Source organism: Bos indicus x Bos taurus, chromosome 5, assembly GCF_003369695.1.
Source record: "Bos indicus x Bos taurus breed Angus x Brahman F1 hybrid chromosome 5, Bos_hybrid_MaternalHap_v2.0, whole genome shotgun sequence".
Lineage (NCBI taxonomy): Eukaryota > Metazoa > Chordata > Mammalia > Artiodactyla > Bovidae > Bos > Bos indicus x Bos taurus.
In genome coordinates, this window is record NC_040080.1 from 32253346 (window position 1) to 32269917 (window position 16572).

The 16572-nt window shown below is 40.7% G+C and overlaps 1 protein-coding gene across 1 annotated transcript in view; it reads right to left on the bottom strand.

The window, feature by feature from the left end:
• The window catches only part of ST8SIA1 (ST8 alpha-N-acetyl-neuraminide alpha-2,8-sialyltransferase 1), a 166693-nt gene that overhangs the window by 107606 nt on the left and 42515 nt on the right, over positions 1–16572 (bottom strand). The window contains exon 2 of the mRNA XM_027541513.1: positions 1157–1301. Coding sequence (XP_027397314.1) covers positions 1157–1301 — 145 coding nt within the window. The remainder of the gene's footprint in view (positions 1–1156; positions 1302–16572) is intronic.

The window sequence follows — 16572 nt, forward strand, 5'->3', positions numbered from 1 at the left end:
AAATAAGCAGGGTGACAATATGCAGCCTTGACATACTCCTTTTTCTATTTGGAACCAGTCTGTTGTTCCATGTCCATTTCTAACTGTTGCTTCCTGACCTGCATATAGTTTTCTCAAGAAGTTGCTTCAGTTGTGTCTAACTCTGCAGCCCCACAGACTGTAGCCCACCAGGCTCCTCTGTCCATGGGATTTTCCAGGCAAGAATACTGGAGTGGGTTGTCATGACCTCCTCCAGGGGATCTCTCAACCCAGGGAGCAAACCTGTATCTCCTGTGTCTTCTGCATTGCAGGCAGATTCTTGACCACTAAGCAACCGGGAAAGTCCACTGCTACATAGATCTATTTTAATAAAACATTTGATTTCAGTGCTTGGAAAACCACAGAGGAAAACATTAAGGGAGCAAAGCTTGATTTAGACCACTTCAAAAGTGGTCAGATACTCTCTTTCCATCACCACCACTCCTCCACTTCAGAGCAGTAATCTAACCACAGGGTTAAGATTCACGAGCTCTAAGAAGCAACTTCTGACCATATGGTCCCCACTCCCCGAGAGCAATACCAACCTTAAGAAAACATTCCAGTATTGCAAATCTTCAAGATCATTCCACAGCCAACCTCAAAACACTAGAATTCCACAATTCCCTGGCCTCGCCTCCTTCTCTGCTTGCCTCCTTCAGTCTCATATGACTCAAATCAGAAGCGCTAGGAAATCTGTTATTCTATACTATCCTACTGCTGCCCCTGTATCAAAACACCATTTGACTTCTTCCCACACATACACACAAATGACAGTTATAAAGGGGAGAATTTATAATTAAGAAGAGAATACGGACTTCTCTGGTGGTCCAGTGATTAAGAATCTGCCTGCTAAGGCAGGGGACACAAGTTTGATCCCTGGTCCGGGAAGATGCCACAGGGCAACCAAGCCTGTGAGCCACAACTACTGAAGCCTACATGTCTCGAGCTGGTGATGTGCAACGAGAGAAAGCAATGAAAACCCAGCACAGTCGTAAGTAAATAAATTTTTTTTTTTTTTTTAGAAAAAAGAAGATGAAAAGAAGTAGATCTGATTGGTAAGAAAAGGTCAGTGATCCCTTTCCTATGATATCAAGACATGTAAGAAATTATATTGAAAGGCAGTAAACTCTTTACTAACCTGGGGGAAGAGAGAATAAGTTGAATTATCAATGGTGAACGAGTATAAAAACTCCCCATCGTACCACAGGCTTTTCCCCATGGGGGAATTCATTTTAGTCATAGCAAAGAGATGGGCGGGGTCGCAGCAGTCTTCCATCTGTTTCCTAGGAGAGAAAATGGAGAGAGAAAAGAACAGCAGGTTAAGAGAGCAGCAGACTCATTCACTTGTCATTCCCACAGAGATGTGCAGCCTTACCTCACCACCAGCTCACAAAAGCATCTGTGTCTCCAGGGGGATTAGACAACTATTCATTCACCCTTCCAGCCATCGGAATGCACGACTGGAATATTTCATGTTTTAAAAAGTTTCAGAAAAAAAGACATCAGGTGGTAGGATTGTAAATTGGTGCAACCACTATGGAAAACAGTATGGCGATGCCTCAGACAATTTAGACTAGAACTATGGTGTGACCCAGCTATTCCACTTCTGGGTATTTATCACATGTGCACAAAAACACTAATTTGAAAAGAAGATATATACACTCCCTATGTTCACTACAGCATTAAAGTTGTCCCTTGGTATCTGCAGGGAACTGGTAACTCAGAGTTACAGAGATCAGATTAGTGGTTACCAGAAGGGAAAGAGGCTGGGGGATGGGTGAAATGAGTAAAGGGGTCACCTGTCTGGTGATGGATGGTAATTAGATTCGTGGTGGTGATCAATTTGTAGTGTATACAGATGTCAAATTACAAGGCTGTACACCTTACACCTGAAACTGACATAACTAAACAGAAACAAAGAAACATATCAGCTCTCATATGCAGCTGAAATGTGTCTGAATTAGTCATTGTAATTGCAGACTGATGGATTTAAATATCCAAGGCTTGGATGGCTAACATCTCTTCATGGTGATGTAACCATCAAGTGGTGACTTTCAGAGATCAGGGATTTTAGGAGAACTGTACAGAGTAGGAAATACACAGACTGGCCCTAAAAAGGGTACACACCCCCAAAACTGAGGATATGATCCAAGAACAAGCCCTGGGAAATCTCTGGAAACAGAAATTGAATGAGAAGAGGGATGTGATTTCAGGCACTGATGAAGCAACCTGCATTCCAGCTGGTCAATCTCGTGTGCTTCTCCTGTTCTTGTTTTGTCTGACCTCTCAGCAGGGTGGGACACAGCTGAGCACAGGAAGGAGCTGAGAAGTCCCACTCCTTCCTCACTCCCTTTCTCTCTGAAACACCAGGGTCTTCTGGATCTCCCCCACCCACCCTCCTGGAATGGCTCACAGCTGTTCTTCTGCTGTTCCCTCACATGGAGGCCACTATTCTACAAGCCAATCTTCACATTCTCCTCAAATTCAAAGCCTGTCAGAAACCAACTCTGTTTCCTCACTGAGCTTTCAGGAATAAAAGAGCTTATTCCCCAGTCCCACTTCTAGAAGGACCAATAAAATAAACTGCTGACATAAACCACTTCTGAATGGCACCCCCAAGTAGACTTGCTGGCTCAGACATCTTTAGCCACCAGGGGTGGCTCCAAGCTTGGAGCTGAAAAGTGGCAGGTAATTGGAATATAGTCAAGCTTGGAGCTGAAAAGTGGCAGGTAATTGGAATATAGTCATGCTCGGCCTCACAGGGTTGGTTCTGTAACCCCCCTCCACCTAAATACCAAACCCCAAGGATGCTCAAGTTCCTTACATAAAACAGCACTGTGTTTGCAGATAACCTACACACTTCTTGCCCTGTACCCTAAATCATCTCTAGATTACTTATCATACCTAATTCCATACAAGCATTATGTAAATAGTTATAAAGACAATGTAAATGCCATTAAATAGTGACCAGTGTGCAGCAAATTCGAGTTGGCTTTTTAGATCTTTTGGCATTTTTAATTTTCCCAAATACTTTCTATCCACCCATGAGTTGAATCCTTGGATGCAAAATCTGAGGATGAGGATTTGCAGGCAACTGTACTTGGGTTCCAGAGAAGGCTATGGCACCCCACTCCAGTACTCTTGCCTGGAAAATCCCATGGACGGAGGAGCCTGGTAGGCTGCGGTCCATGGGGTCGCGAAGAGTCGGACCCGACTCAGCGACTTCACTTTCACTTTTCACTTTCATGCATTGGAGAAGGAAATGGCAACCCACTCCAGTGTTCTTGCCTGGAGAATACCAGAGACGGGGGAGCCTGGTGGGCTGCCGTCTATGGGGTTGCACAGAGTCGGACACGACTGAAGCGACTTAGCAGCAGCAGCAGCAGTACTTGGGTTCAAAACCTGGTTCTGCAACTTACAAACTCTATTACCCAGGAATGTTACTGGGCTTCAGAAATGGTCTCAGAAACTATTCTTGGCAATTCCCCCGAGGACATACAGGTGCAGCATGTAGACCAAGTTCAAGCTCAACGCAGGGACAAATAAACCAAGTCATAGTCTGGGGTTCTTCCCACCACCTGGTGCTTTTTGTTTGGCACCAGGGCAACTTCACAAAAGTTTCAACAGAAAGGACAGGGCTGGGGTCTGGGGAAGGTGGCCTTCTTCTTTCACATTTGCCAGTATCTGTGTCCGTCCTGCTCCTACATCATCATCCCATTTCCTCCAAGTGCCCCTCTTCTCTTGCCTCCTCTATGTTCAATAATTTTTATTGTGTTTCATTACCCAAAAGGCAGCCTGAACAGAGGCAGGAAAGTTTTACAATGAATTGCCTTCATTTTCTCAAAAGGGCATCCTGGGTAATATCGTCAGTTAACATAGAACAAGGTCTTTAAAAATGAGAACTGCGGACTTCCCTGGTGGTCCAGCAGTTGAGAGTCCACCTGCCAGTGTGAGGGACACGGGTTCAATCCCTGATCTGGGAACTAAGATCCACGTGCCTCGGGGAAAGTGAGCCTGTGCCCTCCAACAAGAGAAGCCAATGCAGTGAGAGGCTCATGCACCGTAACTAGAGTAGCCACCCACTCACCGCAGAGGGGCAACTAGAGAAAGCCCTTGCACAGCGACGAGACCCAGCACAGTCAATGATAAAATAAAATAACAAATAAAAATTAGGAGAATTATCTTAGGCATGAGTCTGAGCTTTGTGAGGTGAGGAAATTTTTGAGCCCTTAATCCTTTTCTAGTTAAATGGAAATAACCAGAAATGGAATACCTTTTAGTTCTTAGAGTGGTCCTAAGAGATAATTAAGGGAATACATGGGCTTTCCTGGTGTCTCAGAAGGTAAAGATTCTGCCTGCAATGCAGGAGACCTGGGTTCAATCCCTGGGTCAGGAAGATGCCCTGGAGAAGGAAATGGCAATCCACTCCAGTATTCTTGCCTGGAGAATTCCATGGACAGAGGAGCCTGGCAGGCTACAGTCCATGCGGTCTCAAAGAGTCAGACGCGACTGAGTGACTAGCACTAACTATTATTAGTCCCAATTCACATCTGAGGAAACGGTATTAGGGTGATTGCAGGACATGCTTTTTCCTCTCTGCAAGGCTGCCTATCAGGACCATTCTGACTTACCCTTACCTTTCTCTTCCCTGAAGAAATGCTTTCTAAACACCAAGCATTCCAGGTGCCTTCCTAGATCTTTCTCTACTTAATTCTCACAGTGAGTGACCTTGGAGCTACATAGCTTTAGGATTTTTTTTTTTTTTTCAGTAATTTAACTTGGGGCAGATAACTAGCAAAGCAGGGTGGAGCACGGGTTTGCTCCCAGGTCTTCTCACTTCATGTCTGGTACTTACTTTCAGCCAGACCAAAGCTCTTGCCTCCAAACCAAGCTAAACCTGCCATTTAGCACAAAGTGCTACAGAAAATTCAGAAGAAAAATTTGTCCCAGCTACATAATAAGACCCCATTTAATCTTTATCAGTGGAGAGTGATATGTAAGTGACCTAGCCACTTACATATCACTTTATACTGGCTTCCTCTTTTCATCCTCATAAAAAACTAAGATAGAGATGATTACATTATCCTAAATTTACAGACAATGAAACCGAAGCTCGGTCCAAGAGACTTGCTCAAGTCAAGTTCATGAGGTAAATAAATGTTTGCTTAATTATCGATCAAATTGTATGTTTAGACAGACTCAAGTTCACACCTTTTCCTACAGCATCATCATGCTCAGGGCAACTATACCTTGAGGAGGGAAACCAAACACTGGACAAAAATAGAAAGCATCACATGCATATAACTACTTTTAAAAATTCAAGAAAGAATTATGAATTCAAATTCATAATAACCATAGCACCATTTGCAGTATGGGAGTGCTTTCCCTAGAAAGTTATGAACTTTTCCCTCTATCTTCCATCCAGAGTGCCTCTGCATCTTCCGTCTGTCAGGCCCATTGTCTAGAGGGTGGCTGAAAAAAGACTACAATGTAAAAGTGTGTTCACCCCTCCATGCCTGAGAAGGGCCCCAGGAGCTCACCAGCCATATGGCTATATAACCACAGAAGCAAAAGCAGAAGTGGAAATAGTTCTCCCAGCAGTAGGAGTGGGAATCAGGGTAGTGGTAGCAATGATTTTTACTGAGCTCTTGCTTAACACCACTAGGTTTGGGGGAAGAGAAAGTTGAGCTTCACCTCCTGCCATCCTACAGGTGATCCTGGAGAGAAGACACGTACCAGCTTTTAGAATGTTTAGCAATTTTTATTCCCACCCCCTTTTTCATGCTTGGCACTGATGCTGCCTATTCTTTGCTTCTCTTATGCCTGCAAGCAAAGCTGCTTCAGTCGTGTCTGACTCTTTGTGACTCTCTGGACTATAGCCCACCGGGCTCCTCTGTCCATGGGATTCTCCAGGTAAGAATACTGGAGTGAGCTGCCATGCCCTCCTCCAAGGGATCTTCACAACCCAGGGACCTAAACCTATGTCTCTTATGTCTCCTGCACTGGCAAGCCGGTTCTTTACCACTAGTGTCACCTAGGAAGCCCAATTTTTATGGCAGGCAATGAAATCGCAGGGTTAAAATGGTAAAAGTAAATCCATTTTTATGTTCCAGTTTAAATCTTCAGATTATTCATTTTTACCAGTTGAGTGTAAGGTGAGTATTGGAGTTAAAATGCAAGTGGTTTTTATTATTTGAATTCAAGCTTCAGCAGAGCTCCTACCAATGACGCTATAGTTGCTTTGTGAAGTTAAGTAATTAGGAGCCACATGCTAAAAACTCACTCAGGTTCTCATTGCCTACCAGTGAAAGCCATGCATATCAACAAAGCCAAAAGGACCATATTGGCTTCCTGTGCCAGAAAGACTGAGAGACTAACAGACAAGAGTGAAAACCCAATCACTCAGTTAATAACACCCAGTTATAGCAGAAAGTGAAGAGGAACTAAAGAGCCTCTTGATGAAGGTGAAAGAGGAGAGTGAAAAAGTTGGCTTAAAACTCAACATTCAAAAAACTAAGATCATGACATCTTGTCCCATCACTTCATGGCAAATAGATGGGGTAAAAATGGAAACAGTGACAGACTTTATTTTCTTGGGCTCCAAAATCACTGCAGACAGTCACTGCAGCCATGAAATTAAAAGACGCTTGCTCCTTGGAAGAAAAGTTATGACAAACCTAGACAGCATGTTAAAAAGAAGAGCCATCACTTTGCTGACAAAGGTAGGATTTTTCCAGTGGTCATGTACGGACGTGAGAGGTGGACCATAAAGAAAGCTGAGCGCCGAATTGATGCTTTTGAACTGTGGTATTGGATAAGCCTCTTGAGAGTCCCTTGGACAGCAAGGAGATTAAGCTAGTCAATCCTAAAGGAAACCAACTCTGAATATTCATTAGAAGGACAAATGCTGAAGCTGAAGCTACAATACTTTGGCCACCTGATGCGAAGAGCCAACTCATTGGAAAATACCTTAATGCTGGGAAAGACTGAAGGCAAAAAGGAGAAGGGGATGACAGAGGATGAGATGGCTGGATGGCATCATCGACTCAATGGACTTGAGTTTGAGCAAACTCCAGGAGATGTTGAAGGACAGGGAAGCCTCGCGTACTGTAGTCCATGGGGTTGCAAAGAGTCAGACACGACTGAGCGACTGAACAACAAAGCAATGTGAACCCTGCTAAGATCTCTTAGATGCCATGTTCATTGCTCTAGGCACCAGACACGATGAAGGCTGGGAGGCTCCCACTCCAGTGACTGACTCTATCATGCCCCTCCGGAGGAAGAACTGAATTTGAGAAAGCAAACTTGAAGAAGAGTTCTACCTCTAAAGAGTTCAGCTTTAGACTCAGCTAAACATCTGATCTGATGCCATCTCTGGCCTTCCTGAACACGTATGTGACAAAGGCTTGTGTGATCACACCCTTCATTATCATATCTAAACAGGGTATTGAAGTAACCCAAACAGGAAATACCATAATGTTTATAACTGAGTGTGTAATTTAAAATTCTATAAGCAACCCAGGAGTAAATGGAATGAGGATTTCCTTATGTGCTTTCTGTATTGAAATTCTAGCCATCAGGTGAAGTATAAATAAATGTATCTTTAATACTGTAAGAGGAAAATGCTGTAATAATAAATTTACTGTGAAGGTGATTAATTTTACATACAAAATTTATGAAGGATTATTGATTACAGAAGAGAATAAACTGTCAGTTAAAGGAAATATTAAGTGTGCCTAGACGATAATTTTAAGGAAAATACTGCATTTTTTTTGCCAATAAGTGCTTACAAAATTCTACATAATAATATAAGACAGTATAACAGAGTTGAAATTTCATGAAAATCCAAATCTTTGTATAATTAGTTGATATACTAGCATTCAAAATATTTTAAAAAAAATAACCTTTAAGAACTATATTTGATTTTTAGTTATTTAATTACATTTAGAGAGTGAGTTGTTCAGGGAAAAAAAGCCATAGTTGGGAAATCTTCATATGCAAGATTGTCAAATGCCAAATCTGCCCCTAAAAACTTCATGAAAATAAAAAAACCCCACAAACATCATGAGAAATCATCATGACCCAGTCATAGTAGAGAATTCCTCATATCCTTCTTAATTGCTTTATTCTTCTTAAAAGCACTTAACACTATTTATATACTTAAAAAAAAAAAATTATTTGCTTAGCGGCACTGGGTCTTAGTTGCAGCATGTGGGATCTAGTTTCCTGAACAGGGATTGAACCCAGGCCCCCTCTGCACTCGGAGCACAGAGTCTTAGCGACTGGACCACCAGGGAAGTCCCTATACATTATACATTTTATCTATAGTTTTACTTATTGTCTGTCTCCCCAAGTCCCACGATTTAAACTCCTTGAGGGCAAAGACTTTTGTCTTACACCAAATAAGTGCTTAATATATGCTGATCAACTGGATGAATAAATTACAAGTAGGAAGAAAAGGAAAAAAAACACACATTAGAGAATCAGGAGAACCTCAATGCACATTTTGTTCCCACTGGTCAAAATTCAAATTGAGGAAGTCAATTCTTTACAGTTTTAGACTATGGAGACCAAAAAACAAAAGCCTGACAAAATAGTAGCTACAGGTGAGTAAACATTTTCAGTAGCAGCAGATCCAGGATTTTTAAGGTTCGATGATGGGTGAATCCAAAGTTCCTTAACACTGTGCACTAACAAACATTACTCTGATCAAAGTGAGCATGTCTTTGGGATTACAGGCCTGCAGCACAGGGACCACAGGAGTGCTCCATCAGTGAATGGTGCCGATAAATTCTGTTTCCTTCACCACTGTCAAACTTTCAAAATTTGACTTCTAAAATGTTAGATAAGTTTCCAGATTTTAATCTTGCCTCCAAAAAGTCCCTTCTATTCTAACGCTACCTGACTTTAGTCAAGTATTGATTTTAACATTTGGCTTTTGGCCATATGTGTATCTAATGCATTTCCTCCATTCAATCAATGGTTCTTATTGTAAACTGTACTGAGTTCATAAAATTCCTTTTAGATTAGTATATGTTAACTCCTTGGGTTAACGTCATAGAGCCCAGATTCATTGCTAAAAATGTGCTCACATAACCACATCAGAGGATGGTTTTGAAAGTGAAGTAATATATATAAAATGCTTAGCACATTATATGCTTTCCGTAAGTATTCATTCTCCTTAACAGTCAGGCACCATATGATTCTGCTGTTTCCCATGATCTGAGGTTATGATTGCTTTCTAGATATAATAATTAATAGTTATCCCCCTTCCATTCCCAAATATGTCCCTATTTGGATGATAAATTATGTGTTCACTCCATTAAGAGTAGAAGATAAACAGAGAATCCTGTAAAAGACGGCCTTCCTTTAAGTGCAGAATCTAATGGCCTAAGAGAAATCAGACAAGTTTCTTTTTTATATATATGTAAATTACAGATTTCACAGAGATTACGGCAGGTAGAGTTTGGACCACTCTGAAGTTTTTTTTTTTTTTTTTTTTGCCCTAACATAAAGAAATCTGTGTCTTAAACTATCCGTTCTGAGGCGAGTTTAGAAATCAGGAGTCACTACTGACTGAGAGTCCAGGATCTGGAACAAGCACTAGAAGTTGCTCTGAAGTGAACGAACAGCAGGGCCCTGCCTGCAGCAGACGCGGGAGCAGGTGGTGACAATACCATCTCTATGGCAGAGACCACATCTTCTGTCCACAGCATGGTCCCATAGATGGCTTAGATCCCTGACCTAAGAGATTCAAAATACCCCCTCAATATAGGGGAGAGACCTGTATTCATCTTATTTCTCTGCAAAATTCTCTTGAATGGTGTGGAGGAGAATTACTTTCATGAGATTACTGCTTACAATAATCTTTTCCACAGTTATAATAAAAAAGCTTCTCAAAGATTAATCTTCTGTATAATTTTCCAGGACTACAAAAACAGGGAAAAACAACTCTTGCGTACTACTTGAGATGGCAAGCAATCTTTTATTTAGCGGCATTTTATTCTTTACATTTGAAATGACTACATAATAAGGAAAAAGTACTCCAAAGAGAAATCAATTTATGCCACGTGTAATTTGCATTTCTCTACCACAGGCAGAGCAGACTTTAAGAAAGGAACTTTTGGAAAACAAGTATTTCAAAGGTGATCTGGTTTTCCTAAATACATATTTGTTCTGTAATGTGCTTAACAAGTACATATGATTATTTGAACTGAAGAGCATCAATTTTTCCAGGAAGAATCTCAATAAGCACTTACCTGCAATCTTCCTACTTATGCTTATATATCTATACAACTAGAAAAACTCTTAATATTGTCCTTTGAGAATCACCTGTTTGCTTTTTTGGTAACTGAAACTGACTAGACTCCTTTGACAGCATTCATTATTTTATTCATTCAATAAATATTTATGGAGCATTTTCTATGTGCCCAGTGCTATCCCAGGCACTACAGCCAGAATGGGAGCTGGGAAAAGGAGAGGTGGGAATACTTTGCCCTTGTAAATTCTAACAGAGAAGATAGACAAATGATAAATAAAGTATGTGGGTAAGGGGTGGGGTGTGATTTTCAACAGAGCGCTAAGTAAGTCCTCACTGGGTAACTGAGTTTACTCAGATGGAGGTGAGGAAAGTAAGTCATATAGATATCCAGGATATCCCAGAGAAAGCATTAGGAAGAACGAACAAGTACAAAAGTCTCAAGGCAGGAGCGACCCTGGTATGTTCAAAGAACATGAAGGAAACCAACGAAGCTAGACTGTGGGTTGGGGAGAGGGGTTCATGGAAGGAGGATCAGGTCAGATTGTGTATGTGGCTTTTACTCCAGTGAAAGGAGCAGAATCTGTCCTCACCACTAAACTTCTTGTGGCATCATCCACAGACTGCCAAGAATAAATCCAACTCCAAAATCATACAAATATTTGGATTTTATTGAAGTTGTAATGGAGGGGGCTGGGTCACCACACAACAGAAACTTCAATATCTATCTCTCCCCTGGGTACAATTCTATCATTTCCTCTAGACTATTGGAAGGACTGATGTTGAAGCTGAAATTCCAATACTTTGGCCACCTGATGCGAAAAGCTGATTCATTGGAAAAGACCCTGATGCCGAGAAAGATTGAAGGTGGGAGGAGAAGGGGACAACAGAGGATGAGATGGTTGGATGGCGTCACCAACTCAATGGAAATGAGTTTGAATAAACTCTGGGAGTTGGTGATGGACAGGGAGGCCTGGCATGCTGCAGTCCATGGGGTTGTGAAGAGCCAGACATGACTGAGCAACAGAACTGAACTGAATCCAAAAACTGGCCTTTTCTCCATCACCTCTCTCTCTCTTATCCAGAGAAATTTCACTTGATTAAGCCCTCTAACTTTGACTCCTTCCATAATCATTTAACATCAAACTTAGGTATGAGAAGATCTATTACACAAACTTATTTTGGATTTTTCCCCTCTTTTTATTCCTAGCCACAATTAGACACGGGGAAAAAAAATCACAGGAATCCAAATCAAAAAGGAAGAAGTAAAACTGTCACTGCTTGCAGATGACATGATACTATACACAGAAAATCTTAAAGACATCACCAAACAATTAATAGAACTCATCAAGGAATTCAGCAAAGTTGCAAGATACAAAATCAATAAACAAAAATTTATTGCATTTCTAATAACTAAAATAAATTATCATAAAGAGAAATCAAGAAAAAATTCCATGTACAATCATATCAAAAAGAATAAAATACTTGAGAATAAATCTAACTAAAAGATAAAAGACTTACTTGGAAAACTGTAAGACACTGATGAAAAGAAGTTGAAGATGACACAAAGTAACAGATATACTGTGTTCATGGACTGGAAGAACTAATAATGTTAAAGTGACTATATACCCAAATGCAATCTGCAGACTCAATGTAATCACTATCAAAACACCAATGGTGTTTTTCACAGAACTAGAACAAACAATTCTAAAATTTGTATGGAATACAAAAAAGACCCCAAAAAACAAAGCAATCTTGATAAAAAAGGATAAAGCTGGAGGTAGCCCTGATTTCAAACTATATTACAAAGCTACAGTAATCAAAACAGCATAACATTGATGAAAAACAGATACACATCTCTGGAACAGAATAGAGAGCTCAGAAACAAACCCACACTTAAATGATCAATTCAGTTCAGTTCAGTTCAGTCACTCAGTCATGTCCAACTCTGCAACCCCATGAATCGCAGCACGCCAGGCCTCCCTGTCCATCACCAACTCCTGGAGTTCACCCAAACTCATGCCCATCAAGTCGGTGATGCCATCCAGCCATCTCATCCTCTGTCATCCCCTTCTCCTCCTGCCTCCAATCCTTCCCAGCATCAGGGTCTTTTCCAATGAGTCAACTCTTCACGTGAGGTAGCCAAAGTATTGGAGTTTCAGCTTCAGCATCAGTCCTTCCAATGAACACCCAGGATTGATCTCCTTTAGGATGGACTGGTTGGATCTCCTTGCAGTCTAAGGGACTCTCGAGAGTCTTCTCCAACACCACAGTTCAAAAGTATCAATTCTTCGGCACTCAGCTTTCTTCTCAGTCCAACTCTCACATCCATACATGACTACTGGAAAAACCATAGCCTTGACTAGATGGACCTTTGCTGGCAAAGTAATGTCTCTGCTTTTTAATATGGTATCTAGGTTGGTCAATTAGTCTATGGCAAAGATGGTAAGCATAAACAATGGGAAAAAGACAGCCTCTTCATTAAATGGTGTTGGGAAAACTGAACAGCTACATGCACAAGAATCAAACTGGACTATTTGCTCACACTATATAAAAAATAAGCTACAAATGGATTAAAGACTTAAATGTAGACCTGAAACCAAAAAATGACTAGAAGAAAACATGGGCACTAAGCACTTCAGTATCAGTCTTAAGCAATATTTCCTTAAACAAAGGAAACAAAAGCTAAAATAAGGAAATGAAACTACATCACACTAAAAAAAAAGTGTTTTACGTAGGAAAGGAAACTATCAGTGAAACAAAAAGGCAGCCTACTAAATGCGAGAAAATATTTGCAAGAAATATATTTGATAAGGGGTTGAATTCCAGAATACACGAAGGACACATACAACTCAACATTAAAAATTCCGATTAAAAAACAGGCAAAGGACCTAAACGGACATTTTTCCAAAGAAGACATACAGATGGCCAACAAGCACATGAAAAGATGCTCCACATCACTAATCATCAGAGAAATGCAAATCAAAACTGCAATAAAATATCACCTCACATCTGTCAGAATGGCTATCATCAAAAAGACAACAAATAACAAGTGTTGGCAATGATACGAAGAAAACGGAACACTGTTGGTGAGAATGTAAACCGACGCAGCCACAATGGAAAACAGTATGGAGATTCCTCCAAAAGTTAAAAACTGAACCACTATATGATCCAGCAATTCCACTCCTGGGCATTTATCTGAAAAATGAAAACACCAATTCTAAAAGCTATAAATGTTAAGCATTCGGACAGTGTGAGTGTGTGTGTTGTTGACCCAGAACCACCTCACTGTCTCCTGGTGGGAAGTGGAGGGCTTGACTCTGCTAGAAGCAAAGTCTGAGTCAGTGAGAGTTAAATAGATGTGGTTGCTGTAACAAAAAGATCTCAAGCCACAGCAGCTATCTAAAAAGAGAAAACAATTTATTTCTTTGGACACTTCTATGGGATGGACAGGGAGGCCTGGCGTGCTGCGATTCGTGTGGTCACAAAGAGTCAGACATGACTGAGCAACTGAACTGAATTGATGGGATCACTTGGAAACTCTGTTTTCTTTCTGTTTCTTGAGCTGCCTTCACCTTGGGTGTGGCCAAAGCTGTATCACAGGGCACATCAGTGCTCCAGCTCATGGGAAAGGGAAGGGAATGTGGAAGAGCCCCCACCCAGACCCAGCGTTGGCACATGTCACATTCTGCTTATGTTTCACCAGTGAGAACTCAGTCCATGGTTACACCTAGCTGCAAGGGAGGCTGGGAGTGCATCCGACTACAGTTCTGTTATAGCAGCAGGACAGATCTGGGGAGTAGCTGCCACTCTGGATATCACGTATTTTTCCTTTGCTCCCTCATCCATCCACATTTTCCCTGTAGGGCCAGGCCCTTCTCGGTAGGGGTCCTTTAGTCTTAGCTCTTCCTTGGCTGGGTGTCCTCGGGCAAGTGACTCAGCTCTGAGCCTCTATGTCTTCATCTGTCAAAGGAGCTCGCCTCTCCCCTCCTGAGGTCGGTTCAGGCTGTAGCCTGGAGCCTGCAGTGGGGCCCAGGAGGCCCAGCTCCTCAGGTGTGGGCAGGAAGTGTTTCTCATACTGAGAGTCCAGTGGCACCAAGGGTTTAGGCAAGATATGGAAGCACCTAAGTGCTCATTGATGGATAAACGGATGAAGAAGATGCAGTGTACATATATAACAGAACACTGTTGTTGTGTAGTGGCTGAGTCACATCCAACTCTTTTGCAACCCCATGGACTATAGCCCATGAAGCTCCTCTGTCCATGGGATTTACCAGGCAATAATAATACCAGAGCTGGAAATAATACCATTTCCTTCTCTAACAATGGAATATTACTCCACCATAAAAAGTGAAATCTTATCATTAGTGAGAACATGGATGGACCTAGAATGTATTATGCTAAAAGTGAAATCAGTCAGACAGAGAAAGACAAATACTGTATTATTTCAATTAGATATGGAATATAAAAACAAATGAACAAATGTAACTAAATAGAAAGAGACTCATAGATACGGAGAACAAACAGGTGGTTGCCAGAGGGAAAGGGGGTCAGCAAAGGAGAGAAATAGGTGAGGGAGATTAAGATGTACAGATTCATAGTTACAAGATAAATGCCACAGGTATGAAATGTACAGTGTGGGGCTGCTGTACATATAACAGATTATCAATAAGGGTCTACTGTATGCACAGGAGACTATACTCAATATTTCATAATAACCTATAAGGAAAAAGAATCTTAAGTATATGTACTTATGTATATATATGGGCTTCCAAGGTGGCACAAGGGGTAAAGAACCCTCTTAGGTCAGGAAGACCCCTGGAGGCAACCTACTCCACCCACTCCAGTATTCTTGCCTGGAGAATACCCATAGACAGAGGAACCTGACAGGCTACAGTCCATAGGGCCACAAAGAGTTGGACACAACTGAAGCAACTGAGCATGCACACACGTGTGTGTGTGTATATATATGTATGTAGCTGAGTTTGCTGTACACCTGAAATTAAAACAACACTGTAAATCAACTATACTTCAATAAAAGATAAAATTTTAAAAATAATGTACAGTATGGGGAAGATAGTAATTATGTAATATCTTTGTATAGTGACAGATGGTAACTAGACTTACCATGGTGAGCATTTTGAAATGTATAGAAATATCACATTACTATGTTGTATAACAGGAACTAACATAGTGTTGTAGGTCAATTATACTTCAAAAACAAAACAAACCCACAGAAAAAGAGATTAGATTTTCAGTTTCCAGAGGTGATGGAGTGGGGAAAAGGCAATTGGATGAAGGTTCTTCAAAATGTACAAAATTCCAGTTACAAGATAAATAAATATTAGGAATATAATGTACAACATGATAAATATAAGTAACACAGATATATATATATAAAGGTTAAAAGAGTAAATCCTAAGAGTTCTCATCCTAAGGACAAATATTTTTTCTATTTCTTGAATGTTGTAGCTATGAGATGATGGATGCTCAGTAAACTTATTGTGATAATCCTTTCATGATGCATATAAGTCATTATGCTGAAAATAAAATAAAAACATCTCTCTTCAGAACCACTTTTCTTATTATAGTAAGGCCTAGGTCTGAGATTATTTTCTGTGAAAGATAAGAAGTGAGAAAATAAAGGATATTACAAATGTAGATGGCAAGGAGTTAGTAGAAAAGGAGACAAATGTGATGGAAACCACGTAAGTCTTCCAAACTATACAGATTTTTCTAAACTAGGAAACTGAACCAACAAACATAAGATGACCTAAGTGGTAAATTTTAGAAGTTCAAGCCCAGGAGTCAAGTTTGTTGGATTCACCTCAGCTTTGCCTTCAGTGCAGGACTGGAGCATTAGTCCTAAAATTTTTCCAGACCATGGCTGTCTCTTCTATGATTTATGGCACACACACCTGGCATTTCAGTGAATAATCATTCTGGTATTTGAACATGTTCAAAATTATTTTCTGAGAAAAATTTTGGCTTTTGCATTATGACCCATTTTCACAGGATGGAATTCTGTGCAACAACACAAACCAGGGATTCTCAGTTTTCTTACCAGAATATTAACTGTGCCACCTGCTGTCTAAAACATATGGGTCTCTCTTTACTCAGTACAGAATATCAGCCATTCAGGTTGTCAACAACCTTCAATTGACCATTATCTAGTTTCCATTAAATGTATGGTTAAAGGAAGAGAGACATAGGGATGTGTTAGCTGGTTTCTCCTTGGAGTTAGAGTTACATTTTCTTTATATCAAATCAAACCACAAACAAGTCAGCTATTTGCA